We start from the raw sequence: 27,278 nt of genomic DNA, 5'->3' as shown, positions 1-27,278 counted from the left end.
GAAGAAAAGGCATTTGAGAAACTTCAACATCCTTTCCAGTTGAAAACACTTCAAAGGATAGGAACAGAAGGGAACTTCCTCAACATGATAAAGGGATTATATGAAAAACCCACAGCTAACATCATCCTCAATGGGGAAAAACTGAAAACTTTCCCCTAAGATCAGGAACAAAGCAAGGATGTCCACTATCACTACTGTTATTCATCAACACTGTGTTGGAAGTTCCAGCCAGAGCAATTAGACAAGAAAAAGAAATACAAGGCATCGAAATTGGAAAGGATAAAGTAAAACTCTCACTGTTTGCAGAAGATAAGATACTATATGTTGAAAACCCCAAAAAATCCACAGCAAAACTACTAGAGCTAATAAATGAGTACAGCAAAGTGGCAGGTTACAAGATCAATATTCAAAAATCTGTACTGTTTCTATACACTAGCGTAATGAACAATCTGAGGGAGAAATCAAGAAAAAAAATTCATTTACAACTGCAACCAAAAGAATAAAATATTCAGGAATAAATTTAAAGAGACAAAAGGCCTATACAGAGAAAACTGTATAGGTTTTCTTCTGTGAAAGAAATCACAGAAGACCTAAATAAATGGAAGGACATACTGTGTTCACGGATTGGATGACTAAACATAGTTAAGATGTCAATTCTACCTAAATTGATTTACAGATTCAATGCAATACCAATTAAAATACCAATTAAAATCCCAAAGGCTTACTTTTCAGAAATAGAAAAATCAATAACCAAATTTATCTGGAAAAGCAGGGTGCCCCGAATAGCTAAAAGTATCCTGAGAAGGAAAAATGACATCAGAGGTCTCATGCTACCTGACTTTAAGGCGTATTACGAAGTTATAGTGGTCAAAACAGCATGGTGTTGGCATAAAGATAGATATACTGACCAATGGAATAGAATAGAGTGTTCAGATATAGACCTTCTCATCAATGGACAATTGATCTTTGATAAGGCAGTCAAACCAACTCACCTGGGACAGAACAGTCTCTTCAATAAATACTGCCTAGAGAAATGGATATCCATATCTCACACCCTATACAAAAATTAACTCAAAATGGATCAAAGACCTAAACATTAGATCTAAGACCACAAAACTGGTAGAAGAAAATGTAGGGAAATATTTTATAAATCTTATAATAGGAGGGCGTTTCCTAGACCCAACGCATGAGCACTGAAGAAAGAAAGAAAGAAAAGGGAATTTCTCAAAATTAAACACTTCTGTGCATCAAAGAACTTTGTCAAGAAAGTAAAAAGACAGACTATACAACAGGAGACAATATTTGGAAATGATATATCAGATAAAGATCTAGTACCCAGAATATATAAAGAGATTGTTCAACTCAGCAACAAAAAGACAGACAACCCAATTACAAAATAGGCAAAAGATTTGGACAGACACTTCTCAGAAGAGGAAATACAAATGGCCAAAAGGCACATGAAAACATGCTCAACTTCCCTGGCTATTAGGGAAATGCAAATCAAAACCACAATGAGATATCATCTCACACCAACCAGAATGGCCATTATCAATAAAACAGAAAACGACAAGTGCTGGAGAGGATGTGGAGAAAGAGACACACTTATCCACACTTGGTGGGAATGTCAAAAGGTACAACTGCTGTGGAAGGCAGTTTGGTGGGTCCTCAGGAAGCTAAATAAAGAAATGCCATATGACCCAGCAACACCATTGCCAGGTATCTACTCAGAGAATATGAGGGCAAGGACACAAATGGACATTTGGACACAAATGTTTACAGCAGCATTACTTACAATTGTGAAGAGATGGAAAGAGCCAAAATGTCCATCAACAGATGAGTGCCTAAACATGCTGTAGTATATATATACGATGGAATATTATGCAGCTGTAAGACAGAATAAAGTTATGAAGTATGTAACAACATGGTTGGACCTTAAGACATTATGCTGAGTGAAATTAGCCAGAAAAAAAAGGACAAACACTGTATGGTCTCACTGATATGAACTAACATTAATGAATGAACTTGGAGAATTTCAGTTAAGAACAGAGACAAACAGGAGATAGAAATAGGGTGGATACTGGGTAACTGGAACTGAAGGAATACAGATTGTGCAACGGGACTGATTGTAAAAATTCAGAAGTCGATAGCACAATACTATCTAACGGTAATGCAATAATGTTAGAACACTAAATGAAGCTGAATGTGAGAATGATAGAGGGAGGAATCCTGGGGACTCAAAGGAAATCAGAAGGAAAGATATACGAAAAAGACTGAGATGGTATCATCTAGAACTGCCTAGTGTGTGTAATGATTGTGACGAAATGTACAAATTTAAAAATGTTTTTGCATGAGGAAGAACAAAGGAAGGTCAATACTGCAGGGTGTTGAAAATAGATGGTAATTAGTATTTTAAAATTTTAACTTATGTCGGAGATTACAGCAAAAAATGTTTATTTGGTACAAAATTTATATTTTGACTAGTGCAATTCCTAATATAACTTCTGTGGACAGCTTAATTGAATTGAACACCATAAGCACATGCAACCTTGGGTACGGCATGAGATTTTGTAGGTTTGTCCAGAGTGATGCCCCGATAAATCCCAGAGTGATTTAAACAGTGAATAAAAAAGTATTTGCAAAGTCCCCTTGGGGGAATGGTGAGAAAGGGGGAAAACTCAACTTTACCAAGTGGAGAATTCCTGATATTCTCACAAGCAATGGGGACAACCAAAGCAACAGGCGGAGCCCCCAGTCTTGGGGTTTGTTCATATGAAACTTAACCTCTCAAAGGATATGCTAAGCCTACTTAAAATTAGGCCTAAGAGTCGCCCCCAAGAGAACCTCTTTTGTTGCTCACATGTGGCTGCTCTCTCCCAGCCAACATGACAAGCAAATTCACTGCCCTCCCTCTCTCTACGTGGTACATGCCTCCCAGGGGAGTGGACCTTCCTGACAATGTGGGACAGAAATCCTAGAATGAGCTGGGGCTCAGCATCAAAGGATTGAGAAAACGTTCTCGACCAAAAGGGGGACGAGCAAAATGAGACAAAATAAAGTGTCAATGACTGAGAGATTCTCAACAGAGTTGAGAGGTTATCCTGGAGATTATTCTTACGCATTAAACAGATAACACCTTTTTAGTTAAGGTGTAATGGAGAGGCTGGAGGGAACTGCCTGAAAATGCAGAGCTGTGTTCCAGTAGCCATGTTTCTTGAAGATGATTGTATAATGATATAGCTTTCACAATGTGACTGTGTGATTGTGAAAACCCTGTGTCTAATGCTCATTTTATCTACCTTTTTCAACAGATGAGTAAAACATATGGATTAAAAATAAATAATAGGGGGAGCAAATGTTAAAATAAATTTAGTAGATTGAAATGCTAATGATCAATGAAAGGGAAGGGTGAGGGGCACGGTATGCATGAATTTTTTTGTTTTCTTTTTATTCCTTTTTCTGAATTGATGCAAATGTCTAAGAAATGATCATGATTATGAATATACAACTATGTGATGATATTGTGAATTACTGATTATATATGTAGAATGGAATGATCATATGGTAAGAATGTTTGTTTTTTTGTTATATTTAAAATTTTTTTTAATTAATTAAAAAAAATCATATGGAATTTTAAGAAACCCAGAATAGTTAAAATGATATTGTAAAAGAACAAAAGTGGAGGATATCCATGAATTAATATAATTCAGAATACAGGGATAAGGAAGACATTGCCTATATTTTAGAATTTCACCTACTCTGAGACCAAAGGAAGAAAGGTTTATTATGTCCAGAACCCAAATTTTCTGTAGCACATAACTCAACCTGTCTGCATAGAATATTTAAACAATCCAAACATACGGAGCCCAGAATAAGAATGAAGGTCTTTAATTCTGTATAGCTTAATGTAATGCCTGGATATATCCCAAAGTATATTAAGCAGATAATCAAAAAGTATTGGCAAAGTCCCTTGAGGGATAGGAGAGAAACTATGGAACTATTAAACTCTAACACCGGGGAAACTCCGGATACTGTGCCAAAGATCAGTGACACCCAAATCAAAAGGTCAAGCCCTTGATCTTGAGGCTTACTCTTGTGAAGCTTATGCATGTATCAGTATGCCTAAAAGTCACCTCCAGAGGATCTCTTTTTCTTGCTCAGATGTGCCCCCCCCATCTCTAAGCCCAACTCTGCAAGTGAAATCACTACTCCCGCCACTACACAGGAAATGACATTCAAGGAAGAAAGACTCCCTGGCAGTGTGGGAGATGATTCCCAGGGATGAGCCGGGCCCTGGCACCGTAGGATCAACAATGCCATCCTGACCAAAAGGGGGAAAAGAAGTGTAACAAATAAGGTATCAGTGGCTGAGTGAGTTCAAATAGCTGAGAAGCTACACTGGAGGTCACTTTCACACATGCCTCAGTTAGACATTGCTACCTATCATAACTTGTCAAACCTCAACCAGGAGCATTCCAGCCAATCCAAAAGAATACCTATGGCATTACATAAATATTCTACAAAGGTTCCATGCACCAGGGCAACTTTCCCAAATTCACAACCTCCAGATGGATCGCTGGACCAGGTAAGTCCTGAAATGCAGAAAGGCCAGCCTTTCCAGAACATCATCTAGTTCCATCCCCCTAACCCCTATTATGGACAGCCCCTTCCAACATGAAAATGTTAGAATGGACATAGCCCAAATAAATACCCCTAAAGAGATGGAATTATACAGAGAAGGCCAGGTTTAACAAATAAGTATACATGCTGAATCATTATACTGATATTTCTTTTAGCCTCCAATACCTTAGAGCAGCTAGAAATGAAATTGTGGAATTAGTAACCCATATCAAACACTGAAATCTGTCCTACAACCAAGAGTTGCGATATGCTTTGAAATTTATTGTTTTTTTGAATATATGTTACTTGAAGAGAAGGAGGAGTATAACAGAGAAGGTAGGATTTAACAAATGAGTATGACTGCTGAATCATTATACTGATATTTCTGTTGGTCTCTAGTGTCTTGGAGCAGCTAGAAGAAAAAATTAAAAATCATGGAACTGCAATCCATACCAAACTTTAAAATCTGTTCTATACCTACTTGTTAAAATGTACTAAAAAATTTACTGTTTTTTGGTATATATATTTCACAATTAAAAAAAAAATCAAAGCTCAAAAAAAAAAACAAAACAAAAACTGGAGGACACCCAATTCTCTATTTCAACGTATAGAATAAGTCTACCATAATCAAAATAGTGTGGAACTGGCAAAAAGGCAGACATACAGACCAATAAAATAGAACTGATACTCCAGAAATAAACCTAAGCACCTGTGGTCAATTAATTTTAGACATGGCACCAAGAGTCTGCACTCTAGAAAGAACAGTGACTATACCAAATGGTGGTGAGACAACTGGACACTCACATACAAAGCATGAAATGTAATCCCCCTTACAAAACTAAGTCACAGAGAACTAACTTGCGAGAAAAACTATAACACTTAAGAAAATGTGACAGTAAATCTTTGTATCACTGGATTTAATGCTTAAATATGCCAATAAAAGCACTAAAACCAAAAAATAAATAGAACTTCATAAAAATTTAAAACTTGTGTTCAATAAAAAACACTCTCAAGAAATTGAAAAGGCAACTACTGAATGGAATACTAACAAATCTTATATCTAGGCTTTATAGAAAAAATTTTACAACTTAAAAAAAGACAAATAATACAGTGACAAATGAGAAAAAGGACTTGAAAAGATCATCTTTCAAGGTATATTTGCAAATGTCAACAAGCACATGAAAAGATCCTCAACATCTTTAGTCATTACAGATTTGCAAATCAAAACTACAATAAGAAATCACTTCAGACACACTATGATGATTTTAATTTTTTGAAAATCTAAAATAACTGTGGTGAGGATATGGAGAATTTGAATCCTCTTTACACTGCTGGTGGAATATACTATGGTGCAACCACCATGGAAAATATTTGGGCAATTCCTCAATTAGTTATATGGAATTAGCAGATGACCCAGCAAATCTATTTCTTGATAGATACCCAAAATTTTAAAAAGATATTCAAATAATTTATACAAATATTCATAGTAGCAAGATTCACAATATCCAACAGATGGAAACAAACCAAATATCTATCATCTACTGAATGAACAACAAAAATATGTTATATCCATACATTGGAATACAGTTCAGCCATAAAAAAGAAAGAAGTAACTGTACAACCTATATAACATGGCCAAATCTTGAAAACATGAAAAGTGAAAGAAGCCAAATAAAAAAGATAACTTTTTTAAAGTTTCCATTTACATGGAATATACACAACAGGTAAATAAACAGAGATAGAAAGAAGATAAATGGGTGACAGGGACTGAAGGGAGTGGGGAACAGGGAGTGGCTCATTTTGTGATTATGAAGTTTCTTTTGGAGGAGAGGAAAATGCTCTGGAACTAGATAAAGTTGATGTACTCCACTGTGTATATACTAAACACCACGGATTATACTGCTTGAAATGGTTAAATTTAGGTTATGAGAATTTCACTTCAATAAAAGATGTACAAAGAAGCTGAAGCACAGTAATAGCATGAGATTTTATTCAAGGAAATCCAGTTTTCTCTGGAATATAAAACACACATTTTAATGCTTATATATGAATATATACTAATAATTCTAAATTTTAAAATTTACTTATATTTCTTCATGAAAAAATGATACAATATTCAGAGAAAAAAATTAAAATAGCAAATTAAAAAGAAACACGAATACCTCTCAAATGTCCAACTCAACTGTGAATAGCAAAAATATATGTCCTGCACTACTATGCACTATAATTTTACAGTTTCCTCTTATCAAAACCCAGGGAAAAAATCAGCATCTAATTTTGTTTATACTAATTAATAACTTTTTAAAGCTGTTCTACAGAGTTATGTGGCCTATAACCTACCATTCCCATCCTCCAGTTTTCATCCAAGTAATCTGTTATATTTTTGTCACATCATTAGGCATGTGGGAAAACTCATGTTTCTTCGTCTTTCATTTATTTTTATTTCAGAGAATTCCCACAATTTTTTTGTGGAGACCCAGTGTTTTAGGTACCCTGCTGAACCTACAAAACCAGACTATTTCCTGGTACATATAATGGTGTGAAAAGGACTTTGAATAAAGGAATTAATGAATTTTTCAAAACTTCCTTTCAAAATGGCTTTACTTATCCAACATCACATAAGGGTTTAATTTTGTAATTATGTTAATTCCAATCAAGATGAAAAAGCTGAATGTCCCACAGAATGAAGAAATGACTACATGTATTATCTGTGTAATCAGGATGTGACCTCTACAATATAGTCCTTATTAGGTTTATTGAATATTTCAAAGGAATACAAAACAGAGGCTATATTCACATTGAGAAGACAGGGCAGAAGATATGCTGCTTTGCTTTGGAACCTGTCTCAGAACCAACTTGACCTGACAGAGTCTTCCAATTTTTTAGTTTTGATGAGCTCTCCAAACAATATATGTGAGCAGGCCTTATTTACTTACACTTTTATAAGTCCTGACTATATGTAGCCTTTTTTTAGATCAAGCTGTGCCGATCTGAATCTGTGGTGGACCCCAAAAAAGCCATGCCCTTTAATCCTCATTCAATATTGCTGGGAAGGAGCATTTTGATTGTTTCCATGAAGATGTGACCCACCCAATTGTGGGTGGTAACTTTCGATTAGATGATTTCCATGAAGGTGTGTCTCCACCCACTGAAGGTGGAGTTGCTTACTGGAATCCTTTAAAAGAGGAAACATTTTGGAGAGAGTCCCTTTTGGTAGAGCCACGAGAGAGCTAGCAACGCTGCCATGTTCGCCATGTACCCTTCCAGCTGAGAGAGAAACACTGAATGTTGTCGGCCTTCTTGAACCAAGGTATCTTTTCCTGGATGCCTTAAATTGGACATTTCTATAGACTTGCTTTAACTGGGACATTTTCTTGGCCTTAGAACTGTAAATAGCAACTTATTAAATTCTCATTTTTAAGTCATTCTGTTTCTGGTATATTGCATTCTGGCAGCTAGTAAACTAGAACAGATTTTGGTACCCGAGAGTGGGGTGCTGCTGCTGCAGCTTGCAAATACCAAACATGTTGAAACGGCTTTTTAAGTGGATAAGGGGAAGAATCTGGAGGAGTTGTGAGAAGCTTGATAGAGAAGGCCTAGAATGCTTTGAAGAGACTGTTGGTAGAAATGTGGACTCTAAAGACACATCTGATAAAGTCTTAGGCAGAAATGAGACATGTGTCATGACAGACTGGAAGGAAGGCGATCCTTGTTTTAAAATGGTAGATAATCTGGCAAAGTTGACTAGCGGCTTTGGCTGGAAGGCAGATTTTAAAAGCCATAAACTTGGATATTTAGCCGAAGAGATCTCCAAATTAAATGTCAAAAGGGCAGCCTAGTTTCTCTTCACAGCTTATAGTGAAAGTGTGACAGGAGAAAATGTGACAGGAGAGAGAGAAGCTAAAAACTGAACTCCTGAGTAAAAAGAAACCAGAAATTGAAGTCCTGGAAAATTCTGGGCCTCCAGAAAGGGAGACCCCAGAGAATAGCACCCTGTGTGAGGATTTAACCAAATGTGGAACCAGTCAGCCATTTCAGAGGAAGTCAGGATCGGATATGGAGTTAATCCAGGAAGGATTTGTGGAAACTCTTTATGTCTCATGGGCATGATCCAAGGCTACTAAACAGAATGCCAATGAGAGTGCTGAGGGACCTGTATAAACAGAGCCAGTGCCAGTCTGGACTGGGGGATTCAGAGAAGGGACACATTGGAGGAAAATTAACTTCAGAGGTAAAACTAGGAAGGCTGAGGTCTGAAGTCAAGAAGCCTCCAGTCAGGAAAGTGGACCCACTCAAGCCTGTGGAGAGGGTGAGTTTGCCCCAAAGGCAGAGGATGGGCCTTTCACCTCATTGCAGTGAAAGAGTCATGCCACACATTCCTTGGGGTTTGGGGAGAGCCTGGCTGCCACCACATGGAGGGGTTGAACATGTGCCCCCGAGAAGATTGAGAGCCCGGGTGTGGCCCCAATGTTTGGAGAGGGTGGAGCCAACAAAAAGGTGGTCTCCCCAGTGTCCCCCAAGGTTGTATTCGGAGAAAGACAGGCTTCTGTGTAGGCCCTTGGAAAGGGTGGGACTGCTGCTTTCTAAAGCCCCGAGGATAAAAGACTCTCAGACTTTGAAATCTAATGCAGGTTTTTGAAACTGTATTGGTCCAGTGACCCCTGTGTTCCTTCCTCCCTATAGAAATGTGTATATCCTACGAATGTTCCTCCTCTTTATGTTGGCATTAAATAACTTGTCATGAGTTTTCAAAGGTCCAGAGTAAATGGAGAAAATTTTGCCTTAGGACAGACCATGCCTGTAACTGACTTGAGATTTTATACTGTCTCTAATTTTGTACTTCATTTGTATTGCTACTGAAAGGTTTAAGGTTTTCTGATATTGTTATGGAATGAATATATTTTGCATTTGGAAAGAGCATGTCTTTTGGGGGTCCAAAGGGTAGAATGTGCCTGTCTGAATCTGTGGTGGACCCCAGAGAAGCCATGCCCTTTAATCCTCATTCAATATTGCTGGGTGAGAACATTCTGATTGTTTTTATGAAGATGAGACCTGCCCAACTGTGGGTGGTAACTTTTGATTAGATGATTTCCATGGAGGTGTCTCTCCATCCACTGAAGGTGGAGTTGCTTACTGGAATCCTTTAAAAGAGGAAACATTTTGGAGAGAGTCCCTTTTGGCAGAGCCACCAGAAAGCCAGCAACGCTGCCATGTTCACCATGTGACCTTCCAGCTAAGAAAGAAATGTTGAATGTCATTGGCTTCTTGAACCAAGGTATCTTTCCCTGGATGCCTTAAATTGGACATTTCTACAGACTTGTTTTAATTGGGACATTTTCTCGGCCTTAGAACTTTAAACTAGCAACTTATTAAATTCCCATTTTTAAGTTATTCTGTTTCTGGTATTTTGCATTCCGGCAGCTAGCAAACTAGAACACAAGCCAAGATCTTACATTTTATTGTGTTAACTTTTGCATTACTACACTCATTTCCTATTTTGACTATTTGCGTCCTCTCCCCATTATTCTCTTGAATCTATTTCATTACTTTTAATTGCCTCCTCTACGATCCCCGATCTTTGCTATTCAGAACTGTAAGCAATGAATAGTTGAGTGTCACAAATGGCTATTAAATTTAAATTAATTAAAACTAAAAGACTGAGTTCTTCAGTACCACTACCAAAATCTGAAATGTCCATGTGGCTAGTGGCTTCTGTAATGGACTGCACAGATATAGGACTTTATCTTCATTGCAGAAAGTACTATTAGGCATACTGACCTGGATCTCAGATATTTCTTCTATTTTTTTCTATTTACAAATGACTTGTTTTTTTACTTCGCTCTATTAATTCCTGTCCATCTTTTCTCAAATGTCTTATTGTACTTCACTTAAGGTAGAGGATTTATATCATTTAATTATTTAATTAATATAAGTATTTCTCATAATATAAGGCCAATAATTTTTCTGGGAATATTGAGTTTGCTTTGTGTATTTGGCAATTCTATATAAAATATTCAACCATTATATATTTCCATAATATACATTTTAAAGATTTGTGCCATATACACTTAGAGGCCTAGATTATATTTCCTGTGTGTCACTATTTTCCATTTTTATTTCCTTTTTAATAGGGAATATTGGTAACCCCTTTCATATTTTTTAGATTTTCCTCTTTATTTTATGAACCACTGTTTGTTGGGTCCATGAGCTCTTTAAAAATAGATTCTTTTGGAAGTGGTATTTTCATATATTTATTGAAAAACTGTGGAATTCATTCTTTTCTTTTGAGACAGTAGGGATTTTGATTGTCAAAACAAGTATGAATCACAAACATAACAGATAAAAAATAAGTTAATTAGGCTTAAGAAGGAGTCCCATGTGCTAAACCCATTTCAACAAACCAAAGCTTAACTAAGTTTCAGTTTCTTGTAAGTGCTCCTTCTCCCAGTACCTGAAACCTGAGAACAACCACTCATAACTTGCCAGCTCCCTTTTTCTTCTGTAGCTTAGGCTCCTCCAAGGCAAGCCTAAGCCAAGGAAAATGCTCCTACACCAATCAGTAAGATTATTACTACCTTGTTCTGCCTATACAAGCCTTGCTCTTCCAAGCTTCCCTCCATTTTATGGATTGGATATTGCCTAATTCACAAATGTATTCATTAATAAATGCATGAGATCCAAATTTCCTGTGGATTTTTTTAACTTTTTTTTTTTCCCCGACAGTTTTGTTAACAAGATCTGAAGGTAACTAACTGCTAAGGATTCTGGAGGCAAGACAGAAGGTGACCACTGAAACCTTTGAGTTCTCTGTCCTCCCCACCATTTCCAAGGTTCAGAGCTGAGCTTCACTCTTCTTTTTTTGCAGATTTTTAGATAGTTTCATATATCATATAATCCATCCAAAGTATACAATCAATTTTTCATTGCTCGAAAAAAAAAGAGACACACCAAAAAAGAAAACCCAAAACACCCCATATCCCTGTCTCCCCCTATTACAGACCCCTGATATTGGTGAGGTACAACAGTTGCTGTTGATTAAATCATTTTAAGGTATTATAGTTAGCTGTATTCCATGGCTGGTAATAGGTATCTTCCCCATACACACTTTATTATTAACTCTTTGAACAAATGTCATACATTTTTACTAGTCCATGCAAAAATGTAAATTTGTAGCGTTAATCAGTGAATACATGACTCTAAACCTCTTTCAACCAATTCACCTACAGTACAGCACTATTATTTCTGTTCCAATAATGAGCTACCCTCACCATATATTTATTTCCAAACATTCTAAGTCGAACCTTGTTATACATTCTGAACATATTAGGTTACTGCTTCCCCTCCCCTAACTTCTGTTTCTAGGTATCCTATAGTCCACATTTTAAGACTTCAAGAGTTTACATATCCCATTAAGTTGATATTAGTGAAATCTAAAACAGATATGTCCTTTTGCATCTGACTTATTTCAATCAGCATTATGTCCTTTTGTTTACCTACTCATCTCTTCATGGGCATTCAGAATGTTTCCATCTTTCTACAACTGAACAATGCCACTGAAAAATCAGTGTACAAATATCTGCTCATGTTCCTGCTTTCAGATATTCTGCGTACATACTGAGTAGCAGAATTGCCAAGTCACAGAGTAATTTTATCTAAGGAAATGCTAAACTGTCTTCCACAGTGGCTGTATCACTTTACTCTTCCACCAACAGTGAATAAGCATTCCTATTTTTTCATGTTATCTCCAACACTTGTAGTTTCCTATTCGCTTAATAGTGGCCATTCTTAGAGGTGTGAGATGGTATCTCATCATGGTTTTGATTTGCATTTCTCTAATAGCTAATGAAAATGAAGATCTTTTCATGCTTATTTTAGTCAATTTGATTCCACTGATCAATGTATGTCTATCTTGGTGCCAATACCATGTTATTTTCTAATATCAACTGTATTTTTATACAACCCAGTTTATTCTGTAAACAACCTTTTCAGTTATACAGCCAAATGAACTTGGAATTACAATTATCTCAAAGGACACAGAAATTACCTATATTTTCCTATAAATGAAACACTGATAAAAAACACAACATATTATTTAAGGACTTCAACATAACAGAATTCTCTCTTCCCAGCTTTTTAAACTATTTTTTTTCCCATCTGATCAAATAGATAATATTTGACATTTGTCAAAGTGAGCATAAGATGAAACAGCACACAATATCCTTTCTGGATATAATCAACTTTTCAGCGGCAAAGTGGTCCAAATGGGAGCAAAAAGCTGACTTTCTCATGAAATCAAGTGGACAAAAATTAAGAATAATGTTAATGATTTATTACCATAAATCATTCCCTTTCCTATCCTTTTAACACATAAGTGTGTACTCTGGGTATGTGTGAATTAAAATACTTTCAATGAAGATTGTGAATCCTATGACTAGGGGCATGTTATTCAACAAAAGGCTCTGGGGTACAAAGAGAGGCAGTATAGGTAAATAAAGGACATGGTTTATCAAATCATACATATTGACTTAATCAGATTATTTAGAAGTCTCAATGGGCTCAGAACTTGACTTGTATCTGAAGCTGATATTTTAATTATTAGATCACATTTAAGCATATTAAAAGGCTAGCCATCACTGAAGAGTACCTTAAGGTTAAACACTGGAAAGAAATGATTTTTACAAAACACACACAAAACATTATATTTTGTGGTTCTACCATTCAGTTTGTTCCACCACTTTTGTAACTGGGGCAAGATAATGGTCCAATTTGTTTAAGAACATTCGATGTACGCCATAAACTGTGAATAAAATATTTTTATTAGCTCTTCTGCAAACACAACACTGACCTCCATCTACAATTATTTTTTAAGAAACAAGTCAATCGAAAAAAAAAAGTTGTGGTCTTGAGCTATGAAACATGATACTTTGCAAATGGATTGACTGAAATCCTAGAACTTCACTGTAAAAATGTTAATCATTGTTGGCTCTTAGCCAACAATGAATGGGTGCAGCTCAGCAATGGATGGATGCAGCTTTACTTTGACTTCTCAAAAAATGCTCTGCAGCACCTAACACACTGCTAGTCCAGTCTAAAAGTCAGTCATTCCTATAATAGGGATCTTCAATAATAAGCTGTCTTTGAGGACCATAGCTCCCAAGTAGTTCAAGTTTTGCTTTGCAGTTTTTAACTTCACTACCCGTCCTACTCAAATCTCTGACTATTTTCATCCATACACAATACATAATCAAATGTGGCAGCCTTTTTCGGTAACCTGCTGGGCAATACGATTCATACCAGTATCATGCTTCTTCATATTTTTGCCCTCAATAATCTGTAGGATTCTTAACTCATAAGTGGATGCCGTGGCGTATCTCCCAATTATCTATAATATTTTGATCAGTTACAATTTTTCTGAAAATTGCTTCTGCAATGGGTGAACAACAAATGTTTCCCAAATATGCAAACAACACCGACTTGGGTGGCTGCACTATTTTCTCAGGCACAAAGAGTGACACAGAGTTCCATGCAGTTTTGATCACTGAGGCTTTATAATAAGCTTTAAAGTCAGGTAGTGTAAGTTCTTTCACTTCATTCTACTTTTTCAGGATATTTTTGACTACCCAATACCCCTTTCCCTTGTTTTAGTTTGTAAAAGCTGCTGCAATACAATATACCAGGAACAGAACAGCTCCTAAAAAGGGAATTTATTAGGTTGCAATTTTACGGTTCTAGGGCCATGAAAATGTCCAAATTAAGATAACGATATAGAAATGTCCTTCCCTACCCCTTGAGAAATAGCAGTGAGAGACCTGATCCTTGCCTGGGTGAAGGCTAAAAACTGGGACAGCAGGGGGTGGGACACTGCCACAAATAAAGTGGGGGACAGAGAATTATACTGAGCTAGATTTTGGCCGATAAAGATAGGAAACAAGAACTCTGTAGTTAGTCTAACCTGGTGAGGGGGAGCCTGTGCTCACAGCTCTGATGATGACTAAGTTGTTGAACAGCATCATCTGCTGGGCAGAAGAGAAAGTGCAAGAGAACTGAAGGACTTTTTTCAGAGACTACCCAGAAAATTACTCCAGGCTAACTAGAGCGGGTCTAGATCACCCACATGGGAATCTGCCCCTGTTTTGGCTGAGAAATATGGATGACACAACTGTTAAAACAGTGCCCTAAAACAAACCCAGGTTTTACAGGACGGTGAAAAACTGAGCACCACTGAGAGACAGCAGACTTGTTTTACACACAGAGACACTGCTGTTGTGCCCTTCCCTGAGGCAAGCCACCGTAGGAGCCTGATTTTGGGGGGTGAGTGAGGGTCAGAACAAATTCTACAAATGGCTAGTGAGAAGCCAACAGATAGAACATAAATACAGCTAAGAGGAAAACCCCAGGCAAAAGAGATAAAAATAACTCTAGAATAAACTAAGCAAGGAAAAAAAGATGCCTTGGCACCAGTAGAAAATCACAACTCATACCAGGAAGAATGAAGATAATGGCCTAACCAAAAGAACAAACTAAAAGCTCAACTGAGATGCAGGAATTGAAACAACTAATTAATGATATTCAAACAGATGTTCTAAATCAATTTAATGAATTGAAGGAAAATGTGGAAAAAGATATGAAGGATATAAAGAAGACAGAGGGTGTCATACAGAACTTGAAAGCTTGAAAAAAACAATGGCAGACATTATGGAATGAAAGTCATAGTAGAAGAGATGAAAAAAAATGGAGACATACAACAGCAGATTTGAAGAGGCAGAAGAAAGGATTAGCGAACTAGAGATACAGTTATGAAATCCAACACACACAATACAGGGAAAAAAATGGAAAAATATGAGCAGGGTCACAGAGAACTGAATGACAACACGAAGCACATGAATATATGTATTGTGGGTGTCCCATAAAGAGAAGAGAAGGAAAAAGGAGGAAAACTAATGGAGGAAATACTCACTGAAAATTTCCCAAATCTTACGAAAGCCATAAAATTACAGATCCAAGAAGTGCAGAGTACCCCAAATAGAAAAGATCTAAACAGACAATACTCTAAGACACTTAAATGTCAAAGAGAAAGATAACTATGAAAGCAGCAATTCATCACATACAAGGGAAGTCCAATAAGAGTGTGGATTTCTGAGCAGAAATCATGAAGGTGATAGGCAGTGGTATGATTCTAAATGGGAGAAAAACTGCCACAAGAATTCTATACCCAGCAAAACTGTCCTTCAAAAATGAGAGGGAGTGTCATTTTTTAATGTGTTATAACTGAGATTGCACGGTGTGAAATGAAAGTTTAAACACTGGTTAAAAAAAAGTGGGGGAGATTAAAACATTTTCAGATAAACAATCATTGAGAGATTTTGTGCATAGTCACTGACTTTGCAGAAATAAAGGAGGTAATAAGAGGATAATATGAGCAACTATACACTAAAAAACTAGACTATGTAGAAGAAATTGACAACTTCCTAGAAGGGCATGAACAACCAAGACTGACTGAAGAAGAAAGAGACACAGTCAAGAAATCAACCACAAGTAAGGAGATTGAATCAATCACCAAGAAGTTCCCAAAAAAGAAAAGTCCAGGACCAGATGGCGTCACATGTGAATTCTACTGAGCATTTAAGAAAGCATTAGTACCAATCCTGCTCCAACTCTTCCAAAAAATTGAAGAGGAGGGAAAGATATCTAACTCATTCAATGAAGCCAACATTACCCTAATAACAAAGCCAGATAAAGATACCACAAGAAAATTAGACTAAACTCTTTAATGAATATGGATGCAATCCTCAACAAGGTACTTGCAAACTGAATCCAGAAGCACATTAACAGATTTATATACCACAAGCAAGTGGGATTTATTTCAGGTATGAAAGACTGGTTCCACACAAGGAAATCAATTAATATAATATACTGTATCAATAAATCAAAGCAGAAAAACCACATCATCATCTCGATTGATACAGAAAAGGCATCAGACAAACTTCATCCTTTCTTGATGAAAACACTTCAAAGGACAGGAACAGAAGGGAACTCCCTCAGCATGATAAAGGGAATATATGAAAACCCCACAGCTAACAACATCTTCAATGGGGAAAGACTGAAAGCTTTCCCTCTAGGATCAGGAGCAAGACAAGGATACCAACAGTCACCACTGTTATTCAACATTGTACTGGAAGTTCCAGCTAAAGCAATTAGAGAAAAAATAAAATAAAAGGCATCCAAATTGGAAAGGAAGAAGTAAAACTCTTCACTGTTTCAGATCACATGATACTATATGTCAAAAATGCTGAAACATCTACAGTAAAGGTACTAGAACTAATAAATGAGAACAGCAAAGTGGCAGGACACAAGATCAATATGCAAACATCTGTATTGGTTCTATACACCAGGAGTGAGCAATCTGAGAAGGAACTCAAGAAAAACTTCCACTTAGACTAGCAACAGAAAGAATCAAACATTTAAGAATAAATTTAACCAAGGACATAAAAGATCTATACACAGAAAACTACAGAACTTCACTACCAGAAATCAAGGAGGATCTAAATAAATGGAAGGACACACTATGTTCATGTACTGGAAGACTAAATATAGTTAAAAAGTCAATTCTGCCCAAACTGATTAATAGATTTAATGCAATATCAATTAAAATCCAACAACTTACTTTGCAGAAATAGAATAACCAATAATAAAGTTTCTTTGGAAGAGCAGGGTGCCCCAAATAACTAAAAATATCATGAGAAAGAAAGGATATGGGAGGTCTTGCCCTCCATAACTTTAAAGCACATTACAAAGCTACTGTAATCAAAATAGCATGGTACTGGCAAAAAAGTAGGTGTACTGACATAGTGGAATGGAATTGAGTGTTCAGAGGTCAACCCTCAGATCTATGGCCAACTGATCTTTGATAAGGTGATCAAGTCAACTCAATTGGGACAGAGCAGCCTCTTCAACAAATGGTGCTTAGAGAACCGAATATCCATATCAAAAAGAATGAAAAAGGACTCCTATCACACACCTTATATAAAATTAACCCAAAATGGATCAAAGACCTATTAGAGCTAAGACAATAAAACATTTAGAAGAAGATGGAGGATCATATGAAAGTGATTTCCTTGATGTCACATCCAAAACATGAGAACTAGGTAAAGGGGATTTCTTCAAAATTGAACATTCTTGTACATCAAAGAACTTTGTCAGGAAAATAAAAAAGCAGCCTACACAATGGATGACAGTATTTGGAAAGCACATATCAGATGAGGTTTTAATATCCAGAATATATAAAGAATTCAACAACTCAAGAACAAAAGGACAAACAGCCTAATTAAAAAATGGGCAAAACCACACACACTTTTCCAAAGATGAAATACAAATGGCTCAACAACATATGAAAAGTTGCTCAGTGTCACCACATATTAGTGAAATACAAATCAAAACCACAATGAAATATCATCTCACACATGCGAGAATGGCCATTATCAAAAAAAATATATCAAGTGCTGCAGATGGAGAGGATGTGGACAAAGAGTCACACTTATCCACTGCTGGTGGGAATGTACAATGTGCAAGCACTCTGGAAAGCAATTTGGTGGTTGCTCAGGAAGCTAAGTATAGAATTGCCATATGGTTCAGCAGTGCCACTACTAGGCATATATTCCAAGGAACTGAAGACAAGGACACAAACAGACTTGTGCACACCAGTGTTTATAGCATTATTCAGCACTACTCAGGGATGGAAACAGCCCAAATGTCCATCAACAGATGCGTGGGTAAACAAACTGTGGTGTATACATATGATGGAATATTACACAGCTACAAGAGAGAACAATGTAAAGAAGCATGTAGCAATTTGGATGAACCTTGAGAACACAATGCTGAGTGAAAATGAGCCAGAAACAAAAGGGCAAATACTATACAGTCTCACTAATATGAACTAACATTAATGAGTGAACATTAACATTAATGAGTTACAGCTGAGAAAATAGATTATAACAAGATAGAGAGAGTAGATATCTGGCATTTGATGCTGAAGGAGTACAGAATGCTCAATGGGAATGATTGTAAAGATCCAGAAATGGACAGCACAATATTGATGGTAGCACAATACTGTAAGTACACTGAACAAAGCTGAGGGTGAGTATGGTTGAGGGAGTAGGGCTGGGGTTATATATGATATCAGAAGGAAAAATAGATTACGACTGGGATGGTGTAACTTAGTGATACCCAGAGTGAACAAAAATGGTGGCTAAATGTACAAATATAAGAATGTTTTTGCATGAGGGAGACCAAATGAATGTCAATACTGGAAGGTGTTGAAAATGGGGTGGTACCCAGGAAAAAATACACTCTATGCATACTAGGGCCTACAATTTATGTTTATACTGTAATATGCTCCCTTTGGATGTAACAAAGGCAATATGCCAAAATTAAATGTCAATAAGCAGTGAATATGGTAGAGTTATGGGATTCTTTGTGGGAGAAATGGAAATATCCTCTTTTGGATAGCAGTGGTGAAAGCATGACTTTGTGATTATTATGTCAAGAACCACTGATTTTTTACTTAGGTTGAATTGTTGGCATGTGGGCATTTTATTACTCATAATACCAATTATAGTCTCCCTGGTACACCGTTTTCTCTTCAGTGTATTAAATGGTAGTACCCAGCTGCTTTTTAGCCAGCAAGTGCTTTCTTTATGCCTGGAATGACAAAAAAAAAGAGATGAACAAGGAAAAATTGGTATCACTACCTACAAGCTCAACATTAAAGATGCTGCAATGAACCTACTACTCCAAGATCTTAGGCAGTAATTGAAAGTTATGCTCTACACCAAAAATTTTTATCACAGCTGCCAACGGCTGACAGTCAGATCACAATGGGGAAAACCGTTTAAATTTAGTAAGTAAACCTAATGGAGACCCCAAAGCTAAGTTCCACATCAGCAAACTGAAGCTTAACTAAGTTTCTATTTCTTTTTAAGTGACTGTTCTTCCAGGAACTGAAATCTGCGAACACCCAATCATAATCACCAACTCCCATTTTCTTCCTCTAAATCAAGGTTAAGCCAAGGAAACCTTCCTGTGCCAGCCAATAAAGATTATTTTCTTTAAGATTTCCTTGTTCTGCCTGCATAAGTCTTGTTCTTGCTCTTCAGACCTCATTGCCATGTTATGGATTGGATGGTACCCAATTTATGAATCGCTTAAAAAAGCTCTGAGATCCAAACAATTTCTTGAGGATTTTATTTTTGGTCTGCTGACACAGAGAAAACAAATATTAATTACAACTTCTGATAATTTTGGCTCCCAGATCTCTCTATGGAAAGGTCAGCACCCTACGTGGACAAGATAAACATAAAACAGCAAAATTTCACACAGGTTTCAAGGCAATGTATAAAAATGTTCATAGTGAAGAGAAGTAAAAAAGGCAGTTTACAGCCTTCCTTTCCAGAGTGAACTATGTATGTTTTTAAAGGTATGAGGCTCATGGGGGGTGAGAAAGAATGTTTTCTTATAACAAAATCTTTATTTCCTCCATGTCCCAGAAAAAACAATTTCTGGTCCTGGGCTGTGCAAGGACATAAAAATATTGTGACACTAGTTTCACAGACACTTCAAGACCATAGTCTAACTGTGGTAACCATTTTCTTTACTTCAAAAAAGTTTAATATCCTTTTATCTATATGAACCAGTACACTGAATTTTTTTCCCTTATGAAGTTTTCAAAAAAAGCCTGGAGTGAAATCAATATCACTTTCATGGGCAAGAAATGATATGAAAAACTAGTGTTTGCTCTGTGTGACATATAAAAAACAAACAAACCTTCAACAGTGCGGGCCCAACAAGTAATCCATGAAGCACTGGAAGCTGGACACAGTAACTGATTAGGACTATTATAAAGAAAAGTTCAATTGCAGTATAGAAAAAGGACTGCCTGCCAAGTCTGGCTTTTACTGTACCCAGATCTCAAACAGATCTTTGGATCTCTTACTGACAAGGCCAGAACACGGTTCCAGAACAGTACCTAGAGGGTCAAGTACATTAAAGTAGTCAGGGAACACCATTACTCCATCATTTGTTACTGTACCCGTTGTTACAGGTAAAGGAATCAAGCAGCCTGGGATTTAGAACATCACAAACATTATTCACCTAGTAAGCAAAAATCAGAGTTCTTGTCTTAGGCAAATGATGCAAACCTAGCTAATGAAGTACCCCAAACTCCTATGCTAAGACTAGTCTAAGTTTTGAACTAAAGCAGCACTAAATGGTTTCTTTCACATAATAAAGGAAAGTTCTGCGTTGTTTCTTAAAAACCAATTCTGTCTCCAGCTTTAGCCTCAATTTAACAGGATTTTATATAATATTATTAGTAGTATGACAGAATCAAGGTAAAAAGGGAATTGGGAGCATGATACCCTCTATCCAGAGCCCCTAGAATAGAAAATACTTTAGAGTATGAGTATGGTCGAAAGAGGAAGACTAGGGTCATGTAAGTTACTGGGGGAAATCTAGAGGAGAAAACCTGGGACTGTAAAACTTAGAAAAACCTAGAGTGGACGATGATAGTGGTTAACTGTATAAATCTAAGAAAGTTCTTTCATGAACCACAACAAATGTATGTCACTATTACAAAGCATTAATTGGGTGGTAATTGGGAAAAATACAGTTAACGCAAACTAAGGTCTATAGTTAACAGTAAAACTGTAACATTCTTTTTTTTTTCTTTTAACATGGGCAAGCACGGGGAATCGAACCCGGGTCCTCAGGCATGGCAGGCAAGCATTCTTACCTGCTGAGCCACCGTGGCCGGCCCAATTGTAATATTCTTGTACTAACTTTAACAATGGTACTATACCAAAGAAAATGTTAGTAACAGGGGGATATAAGGGTACAGGATTATTTTTTGGAAAAAAAATGAGACTGTCCTAATATGGATTGTGGTGATGAAAGCCTAAGTATGTGATTATTCCAAGGGCCATTGATTGCACGCTTAGGATGGATTGTGTGAATAGAACTGTTTTTAAAAAGACAGTGGGGATGAGGTGAATAGTAATATAACTTATATTTTCATTTTAATTATGAGTGAAATCTATGGCCCATACAAATTAGAAAAGGTTACCAAATGACCAGTATCTAGAAAAAGTATCCACATGTCTATTCTTAATTACATAGTTATTTCTATTCTCAGTAAAGGGAAATTCCCAATCCCAGGCAACATCGTACCTGATCTTAAAGAAACGAAGAGGACCATATCTCTAGACTGTATGTCAGTACAGTTCAAAACGGAAATTAGCTGAGATAAATGAAACGCCAGTCTCAAACAGTAAAAGAAAACAGGGTTTGTGTACTCACTTTCTAAAAGTTTCATTGCAAAATTTGAAGCAGGAAAATCTGAAAAGCTGAGAGGTGAAAGCACAGGTGAGAGTTGTGGCATGACTTAGCCTTTCTAGGCTCTCATTTTCCACTTCGTGAAGCAGTAACAATACGAGGACCTACTATTACTTAAGCTTATAACCAGTGATCCTTTGAGACTCCCTGACGATGACTCCGAGTGGCAACTTTTCTTGTCAGAATTTGCCATGTTGCTTATCCTCTTTGTGTCTAAGATCTCTCATCAGTGTGAACGACAGTAACGACTACCTCCTCGGTAATATTTTGTGAGAAATGATGAGTGAGTATATTCTAAGTACAAAGAGTTTTGTCTGATGTACATTAAGTTTAGTAAGATTAATTATGACATGACAACTCTCCCATGCTTTCAAACTAAAGGTTAACTCCCGTATGGGCAATTTTTAGCAAATTAGAAAAATGTACGTAAATCGATAAGAACTATAAGGAAGAAATGAACTAGCAATCCAACAGACCAACGCAAGTACCTTTAATCACCCAGAATGAGATTGCTCACAACTTTCTTAATACACACCATCTCTTTGAAATCTTAAGGCGTTTTTATCAGAACGGCAACAATTCTACAATTCGGTTTTACTGACAAAATAAAATAACAATTGAAAACTTTTACCTGGTATCTGCCGGCGTGTGCTGACAGCGTAATCCTCCTGCCTCCGGCCCCGTCGCTCGCAACCAAAGGACAAGTGGGGCCGACGTGGGTTCGGATGGCGGCCGCCGAGGCTCTGGGGAACGCTCCGCGCCACAGGCCGGACCAGCGACTTGTTCCCGCCAGCTGACGAGAGTTTCACAGGAACCGAGGACTCATGAGATCCGCGGTCGCCACGGGCATATCGCATCCACCGCTGTTCCCTTTAAGATCTAAACGCAATCTAGACGCTGGCAGAAGCGCTCCTGAGTATGGAACTCTCGCGATAATAGGCCTTCCTTCCGGCGACGTGGACGGAGGAAGGAACACACTTCCGGTGTCGTCAGTTTACCCGCCTCAGTGAGTACGGGAGAAGTATGGTCGAACGCTTTCCGAGCCGAAGGAACCTGCCCAGCTGCAGGAGCCCGTCTCTCTAAACTATCACGAGAAAGCTGACGAAAGAACTGCCACATTTCATCGATTTTAAGATGCTCTTCGTGGATCCCAGCTGTACCCCTCCAGTGCCCCTCCCCCGCTAGTCTCTCCTCCCAGAGCAGCTTCACTTCAATCTCTTACATATTGGACGTTTGCTTCGGTTTTCTTATGAATAATGGAATTGTTTTGCTTAATAAAGATTGAAAATACCAGGGCTATTATATGGGTCATTAAACTCTTGTAGGGATTTTTTTAAAGAGTATGAAACTATAGTCTCAAATGCATTTATTTATTCCTACATTCACTGTATACTACCTGCTCTGTGCTTGGCAGTGGAATGTATGCTGAAAATATAAAGCTGAACGAGGCGTAGTGAGAGATGGTAACAATTCCTAGCAGTTACAGTACAATGAAATGAATGCTATGAGAAAACACTACAAGGGCTACATAAATTCACAGGGGTAATTTCTGGAGGTAACTTAAAATGAGAGCTTAAAAAGGGGATTGAGTCAGCCAGGATGAAAGTGAGTAGGACAAAAAGTGCCAGGTTTATGGAATCTGCCTCCTCACTAGAGAAAGAAAAGCCAGTTAACGAATGGATTCAGATTAAAGTGACCATTGTCATTTCTAACACAGCCTTACGTCGTTCAGGGGCTGTAAAAAGTACTGTAGACACAGTTACTACCGAATTAGAAATGATTTAATTGTAATTTAAATACTTCAGAATTCTGTAATATTGATCAAGGATGTATGCTAAGGCTGCCCAGTTCTTGAGAATTATTTTCCATGTAGCCTTTTTGTTAGAACTATTTCAGTATATTCCTACTTTCCCATCCCTGTACCTATCAACACTCTTAAAATGGTGGTACCTAATGACCTGGAAACTATGGATAAAGTCTTAACAAATTTTATCTGACTGCAGCAGCACTGAATTCTGTTTCAGCAGAATGTAGTAATTAAAATCATGGGCTGTGGTATCAGACAGATCTAGGTTCATGTCATAATTGCCATTTTTTTACTCGTGAGATTTTCGGGCAATTTACCTAAATAAAAAGGTCTTGCAGAGTGGCATGGGATTCAGTAAATATTGGCTGCTGTGTCATCATTGTTGTTTATTGTCACGAGAGAATGTTGAATTTGTCAAATGTCTTTTCTGCATCTATTGAGATGATTATATGGTTTTTCTCCCGTGCTTTATTAACATGGTGTATTACCTTAATTTATTTTCCAAAATTAAATCAACCTTGTATTCCTGGGATAAATCTGTTAGTCGTGTTTTGTTACCCTTTTTATATGTTTTTGAATTTGGAAAGACTTCTTTGTGTTCGTGAGAGTTACTGGTTTGTAATAATTTTTCTTGTGATGCCTTTTCCTGGCTTTGTTGTCAGGATAATGCTGGCTGCCACTGGATTTAAATTACTGTCTCCTGTCATTTCCTTTGAAGTGAAGGATTTCCTTTAGTAATTCTTGTAAGACGAGTCTCTTAACAATGGATTAATGGATTCCTTTAGGCTTTGTTTCTCAGATTATTAGTCTCAAATAGGAATGACTTTGATAGCAACCTGAAACAGGTAGTGTCTTCAAGATCTATATACAGGGAGAGATTTTATTCACTGATAAATCGGCTGCTATCTAAATGACATATTCTTTCAGAAATATGAAACATATCTTCATGCCAGTACAAATATTGAACAATTATTGCTTTAGGGATAATACAGAGTCCAGATCTGCCTGTGCATTGTTGTGAAACTTTTATATTAATTTGAACATGTAATTTATTTAATAACTGACTCCTATGCTTTGTGTTATTAGTCCTAGGATTTGATCAGGACATCTCATACCTCATAGCATCTTTCCCATAAGTAACCCAATGATTTGATTGATTCTTGTAATGACAATGAAGTGTGGGGTGACTTGCTTATGCCAATAAATCTAGGCTGCAAATAAATCAAAGGATGCTATATATGATCCCAGGGTATAAACCCAAACCAGAAAGTGACTTGAAACAGCAATCTAAATATCTCAGTCTGGATTCTTTGACTCGGTTAAATGGGGTTAATTTAGCCATTCTTCAGATTTCATAGCTGAAATATCAATATAGTATGTATTTTTTTAATTGGAAATATTTTTATTAGACAAATTGTGGGTTTCCAGAACAATCATGCATAAAATACAGGGTCCCCGTATACCACCCCAACACTAACACTTGCATTGGTGTGGAAAATTTGTTACAGTTGATGATAGCACTCTTTTGTAATTCTATAATTTTTTATCGCAGTAGTTATATTTGTTACAATTAATGAAAGATTATCGAGGTAATACTATTAAGTATTTTCAATAGTTAATGTAGGGGTATTTTTCCCCATATTACCAACCTATTCTTTTTTCATGCATGTCTTTATTTTATTACTGTTCGACCCATACACTTGATAAAGGGGGTATTAGTCACAAGGTTTTTACAATCACACAGTCACAAGATAAAAAGATGTATAGTTATACAATCATTATCAAAGATCAAGGCTAGAAACTTCAGGTGTATAGATGACACCCGATAACACAGAGTTGGAGCTCTGAAGCTATGAAAGTCAGTAGTACCCCATACCAGAACTGTTTGAAAAAGTGATCAGACATCGAATAGAGATATGAATGAAGCTGATCTGGATTGGATTAAGGTATATCAGAAGACTGGGTAAAGGATGATATCGTCCATATCTTAAACCTTCAACCGTGTGAAACTAAAGGGAGAGATGTTTATTTGGTGCAAAATTTATATTTTGGGTGGTGCATTTCCTAATTTCACTTGTATGGTCAGTGTGCCGTTTTGAAGGGATATATGTAATCTAGAAAAGCATGTTTCAATCCAGATCCAATCTTGTGGGAGCATCTCTGTTCAATACTATAGGTTGGAAACTTGATTAGGTTATTTCCATGAAGATGTGACTTACCTAATTGTGGGTATTAACTTTTGAACAGAGGGAGATGTGACTCCACTCATTCCACATGGGTCTTGATTACTTTACTGGAATCCTTTAAAAGAGGAAACATTTTGGAGAAAGCTTAAGAATGATGAGAGCAGCAGAGATACAAGAACTACAGAGTCCACCAGCAAGCGACCTTTGGAGACGAAGGAGCATGCCCCTGGGAGAGCTTCATGAAGCAAGAGGCCTGGAGGAGAAGCTTAGAAAACATCACCATGTTCACCATGTAACTTTCCAGTTAAGAGACAGACCCTGAACTTCACTGGCATTTCTTGACTGAAAGTAACCTCTTATTGGTGCCTTAATTTGGACATTTTTATAAACTTGCTTTAATTAGGACATTTTCTCTGCCTGAGACCTGTAAATTAGCAACTTATTAAATTCCACCACCACCCCCCCTTTTTTTTTTAACATGGGCAGGCACTGGGAATTGAACCCGTGTCTCCAGCATGGCAGGTGAGAACTCTGCCTACTGAGCCACCGTGGCCCACCCTAAATTCCCCTTTTTAAAAGCCATTCTATTTCTGCTATATTACATTCCAGCAGCTAGCAAACTAAAATAGTTTAGTTGAAAACTGTAAGTACATGGAATCTTGAATAGGCATGAGATTTTGTTGGTTTGTCCAGGTTATGTGATGCCCAATAAATCCCAGAATGATCTGGGCAGTAAATAAAGAAGTATCAGCAAAGTCCCCTTGGGGGAATGGGGAGAAAGGGGAAAATATTCAACTTCCCTATTTGAAGAATTTCTGTTATTCTCGCAAGCAGTGTGGACAACAGATCAATAGCCCAAGCCCTTGATCTTGGAGTTCATTGCTATGAAACTTATCCTACAAGGGATAGGCTAAACCTACTTAAAATTAGGCCTAAGAGTCACCCCCAGAGAACCTCTTTTGTTGCTCAGATGTGGCCTTTCTCTCTAAACCGACACAGCAAGTGAACTCACTGCCCTTCCCCTCAACCTGCATGGGACATGACTCCCAAGGGTGTAAATATCCCTGGCAACATGGGAAGAAATCCTGGATGAGCCAGCACCCAGCATCAAGGGACTAAGAAAACCTTCTTGATCTATATAGGAAACATCTATATAGGGGAGAATGTGTGGGAATGGATATTAAGGGTGTGGGATGATGGGGGGAGGAATATGAAGTTAGATCAAGCTGAATTTATTGATATGGGCCCACTAAGCAGAGATTTTGCATTCAATATTGTAGCTC

At 37.2% G+C, this 27,278-nt stretch overlaps 1 protein-coding gene across 8 annotated transcripts in view; it reads right to left on the bottom strand.

The window, feature by feature from the left end:
• Positions 1–22,960, bottom strand: part of LOC143681252 (uncharacterized) — a 45,985-nt gene extending 23,025 nt beyond the window's left edge. For 2 of the 8 annotated variants that reach the window (XM_077158106.1, XM_077158107.1), the window contains exons 1-2: positions 22,634–22,746; positions 19,223–19,314 (exon numbers count right to left, since the gene is read on the bottom strand). Coding sequence is in view for 2 of the 8 variants with exons in the window: in XM_077158103.1 (XP_077014218.1) it covers positions 22,634–22,859 (226 nt within the window). In the remaining 6 variants the exon portion in view is untranslated. Of the gene's footprint in view, positions 1–1,792; positions 1,885–19,222; positions 19,315–22,633 lie in introns of all 8 variants that reach the window. The other 6 variants (XM_077158103.1, XM_077158104.1, XM_077158105.1 and 3 more) reach the window with 4 other exon arrangements.
• Positions 22,961–27,278: the final 4,318 nt, after the last annotated feature.

The sequence above is a fragment of the Tamandua tetradactyla genome, chromosome 4, assembly GCF_023851605.1.
Source record: "Tamandua tetradactyla isolate mTamTet1 chromosome 4, mTamTet1.pri, whole genome shotgun sequence".
NCBI classification, from domain to species: domain Eukaryota; kingdom Metazoa; phylum Chordata; class Mammalia; order Pilosa; family Myrmecophagidae; genus Tamandua; species Tamandua tetradactyla.
This window is presented reverse-complemented; position numbering and strand designations above follow the sequence as displayed.